Source organism: Myotis davidii, unplaced genomic scaffold (genome assembly GCF_000327345.1).
Source record: "Myotis davidii unplaced genomic scaffold, ASM32734v1 scaffold77, whole genome shotgun sequence".
Taxonomy (NCBI): domain Eukaryota; kingdom Metazoa; phylum Chordata; class Mammalia; order Chiroptera; family Vespertilionidae; genus Myotis; species Myotis davidii.
In genome coordinates, this window is record NW_006289713.1 from 6665621 (window position 1) to 6669807 (window position 4187).

The following is a 4187-nucleotide window of genomic DNA, read 5'->3' on the forward strand; positions in this document are numbered from 1 at the left end:
AACATGTAAAACATCAGCTCTCTTTCAACACCCGTCAGCACAAACCCATGGTCACCGAGGCTCCTCATGACACAACCCCACCCGCACCACCTTCCCATTCTGCCTTTGGTTATTCGTACTCAATCCTTCCAGAGGTTTTAGCTCATAATCTAAAATGGAACATGCACTTGAACCTGAAAATGTGAAAAACCAAACAAATCACTCTGACACACACAGGAGGCGTTAATAGCAGGATTCCAGGCACCTTTATTCAGGGCAGATACCGTGGTCAGTGGAGTTGCCTCAGGAATCTTTCCATTACTTTAAGGAAGCCAACTTCTACCTACCAGTAAGTCCTAACTATCCTTCCTGCCTACCATTTCCAGTTGCTGTTTACTGGGCTTGAAAACACCCCGCACACAGGTTCCATCTGATTGGCTGGAGTGCAGCAGGCTCTGGGGCTTGCTGGGCTAAACCTGCAGCACATCAAAGGAGTGTCTGCTCTGGGCAATTAACAGGGTTAATTCACTTTATCACAGAAGAAATTTACTCCTTTATGTTTTCCATATAATTTATAAATAGGAAAAATTATTTCTCAATATTATTATATATTTGCAATACAAACAATCAAGACTGGCGATATAGGAAACAAAAAAAACACAGGGTTCATTAAGTGCAAATCTGACAGTCAACGTTTTTTCTATAAAAATCACTTTGCTGTGACAATCACATGGATCTTCCCCAGTCAATACTGGCCGTTAGGCTTAGCATTCCCGACACTACATTTCTGAGTGGCAAGAGTTATCCCTGTCTTCTATCCTGAATAATAAAGCCATTTCTCTGCAGTAAGAAGTAGTTTAAAGAAACACTATTTCTTAAAAAGCTTGAGCCTAAAAACCTTAACAAGGTTTCACAAGTCTTTTATTATTTTCTAATGAAGCAACTGGCATGGTCTCTTTTCCTTTTCTGTTCCTTTTTTCCAATCAGTAATTCAAAGAAAAGATGGAGTAACTGAGTTTTAAAATCCTGCCAGAGTTTGTACGGTAACTCTTGTAGATGAACAATGTAGGGTCCTACTGAAGTATTCAAATCTCATGCAGAACTCTAACTAATGAATGCCTCATTACAATAGGCAATTCTATCCTTGTCCATACTTAAAAATTCTCACACTAAAGTGGCAGTGGTTACTATTCATTACTTTAGCATCTGACCTCAAAGACTTAGACAAAATCATGGTTCAAGACTGAGTTTTGGCAATAGAGTAGTGCCAGGTATTTCTGAATAAACAACTTTTAAATGTTCTCAACTATTGGAAAAGTATTACCAACACATTTTTTGGTGTTAGTTCATCAGTCATCCTGTTGAAAATCAAAGAACCCTAAACTCTATAAATGTCTTACTTTACAAAGTCTAACTATAAAGGAATAACCTACTATATGTCTAATAGAAAAAAATTACACAGCAACTTTTATCAAACAGCAACTACTACAAAAGGAATGATAGAAAAAAATGACTTCACAAAAATACACTAAAAAATTTGACAATTTTATGGAAGAACCGCCAAAGTTTTAGTGTTTAATATTTAATAGGACAACTGACCAAGATCTGAGGTGTGAAGTTATCATGTTCAAGAAATAGGGGTTGGAGGATCACTCTATCAACTAACTATATAGTATGTGATAAGAACAATGCACGCTTGACAACATAAAACCTGTCTACACATAGTAATTAGTTGCAAAAAGCCATCTGGTCTTCTCTTGGCTTATAAAAACAATGTTCCAGATTCCAGTGTAAATTAGCAACCTATTGAGAAAGGAAAACCATCAGCATGTTATTCATTAAATAAGGACAAATAAAAATGATACTTAGGATTATCAACAAAAAATTCTTTCAGAACCCTCTAATGAGCTAAACTTATTTTTTGTGCATGATATTCTAACAGCAATACAATACATTTAACTGGAAATTTTTATTAAAGAAACTTCTGAATCCATTTCTCCTCCCACTCCTTTCTTTGTATCATTCCTGTAACTCAGTCTTCAGTCCTCAAGATGATGTTCTCTCATTCATTTGATGGAACGTTGGAGATATGAGAAGCTTCTAAGACTGGCAGGAATTTTCCCAATTATCTTTATATAGGAATAAAGATGACAACCCACACAAAATCAACCCAATCCATTTTTCTTGTACTTCAAAGTAACTTGTATTTCACAGTAACTTATAATTTGGTCCAGTCAGGACACACCAAGAAAGTAAGAAATAAAAATTAAAAAAGGTGTCTTTTACTGTATTACTCTGTTTGGTACTCTAGTTACTTAAAAATTCTCAGTGAGCTTTATTTTTATAGGGAATTCAAATGCTAAAAATGGGGTGGGAGAAAGGGGGATTTAAAATTCTTTTTGGGTTGCAACGAGGCCACCACCACACTCACAAAAGGGATTGTAATGAAGAAACCCACTGTGGTGAGAATAAGGCAGCCAACTGTGCAGCCAGCTGGCTATCTTGCTCTCTGGGTATTTTTGATTATTAGCCTTTCCTGTGATATGTAAAATGATGAAGTGGAAATTTAAATCAACTCTAGGGTGGAGGCTTAATGTGGCCGTAATCTAGTTCATCTAAGTCATAACCAGGTACTGTCCTGGCACTAATTGAGAGGGTAAGTATTCCCCCAAAGAATCCTTAGAATTTAAGGCATTTATGAAGGTGGCGATGTGGATACTTGAGTTATCGTTTTTTTTGACTAAAACAAAACAAAGCAAAAACATTAAAAATCTTCCAGTAATAAATTTTCAACAGAACACATTTCTTTGTCTTGGATGGTAATGATTATTTAATGTTAATCAAAGGTCTGAGATACTGATGACACAGGTCTAGTCAATACAAACTGGGAAAATGACTGCATCAACATCATGGTGGCAAACGCCACCCTTTACTGCCCCTGCCCTCACCTTCAACTCTTCTGTGTAGCAGGTATCTTGTTTTCTCCTTCCAGTTCTTCCACGCCAGCCTGGGTCATGAGGTCTGCAATGTTTTTCTCCAGGTCATCAATGCGACTACTCATGTCATCAAGTGGTGACGTTAAAGACAAAGCGCACCGACATCTCCCGTTTCTAACCTTTTCCGCCAGGGCCCCGGAGACGATGGCCTTCAACACAACTGTCTCAAGGAAAGGGGTCTTCCCATTGCCCAACAACATCGGCGTCAACCACGGGCCAAGTCCACTAGGGCGGCCCACCATTCGGCCTGGCTGTGCCCTGGGTCCCTGGAACCGCACTCTCGTACGTTTGCAGGAGGGCGAACCACCTAGCCACACATTTCTCAGACTGTATCTCCTTCGTTGAGACTGTCATCGGGGTGTTAAGAGTACAGGGACCTGGGGGAAGGAACGAATAAACGCCAGCCCTGCCCTTTCCTAGTTCCGGGATCTGGGCAAGGTGCTTGACTTTTCCAGGTTATGGGGAGGATCAGAGGAAAGACACAAACCGTTTGGCGCGGTCACTAGTCAATCACATTAGACACCATCAGGTGGCCTGTCAGCTCCCCGGCCCGGGCTCGCTCAGCTGTACTCCCAGCTCCCACACCCCGCTTCTCGGGAGGAGCACATACACCCGAGCTCAGTCAACTGTGGTAAATGCCTGGCCGAAGCTGGCCCGACAGTTACATCCTGAGAAAACAGGGTCCAAACACCCACGGGAGGCCGACTCCCAAGAGAAAGGATATTTCTCCCGATGATCTGGTCGGACATGGTCTGAAATTTATCTTGCATCTGTTGCAGGAGTGTCTGCACCTATGAAACAACAAAACCAAACACCCCACGCTGACGCCGAGCCGCCTTCCTGGGAGAGGATGGGACCCCGGTCCCAGGGGAGGCTGGGGTGCGGGGTCCCAGCCCCAGTTCGGCCTCTGGCAGCTCCGAGGCCTCCGGCAAGGATCTCCCCTCCCCGGGTTCCGTTTTCCCCGTCACATTACACTGTGGGGCTGTGAAGCCCCTCCAGTTTGGGCCCCGCTGCCATTCAAAATCTGTTCGGTGTTTCGGCAGTTTTGACGGCTGGGAGGCTTTGGGGTAAGGGGGGCCGTGGCGAGGACCAGGGGTCATGCGAGGGTGCGGTTCAGGGGCAGGTGAGGGGGGTGGGCCTGGGGACCTCAGCAGGAGCAGGGGCCCCCACCCAGAGGCCCGGGGCGGGTCCCGGTGGCCAGCAGCCCCCGCG

The 4187-nt window shown here is 43.4% G+C and overlaps 1 protein-coding gene across 1 annotated transcript in view; it reads right to left on the reverse strand.

Moving 5' to 3' along the window:
- Positions 1-218: 218 nt before the first annotated feature.
- The window catches only part of HSBP1 (heat shock factor binding protein 1), a 4489-nt gene continuing 520 nt past the window's right edge, over positions 219-4187 (reverse strand). The window contains exons 2-4 of the mRNA XM_006762253.2: positions 3700-3766; positions 2928-3048; positions 219-1782 (exon numbers count right to left, since the gene is read on the reverse strand). Of these exons, the coding sequence (XP_006762316.1) occupies positions 2930-3048; positions 3700-3766 (186 nt within the window). The 3' untranslated portion in view covers positions 219-1782; positions 2928-2929. The remainder of the gene's footprint in view (positions 1783-2927; positions 3049-3699; positions 3767-4187) is intronic.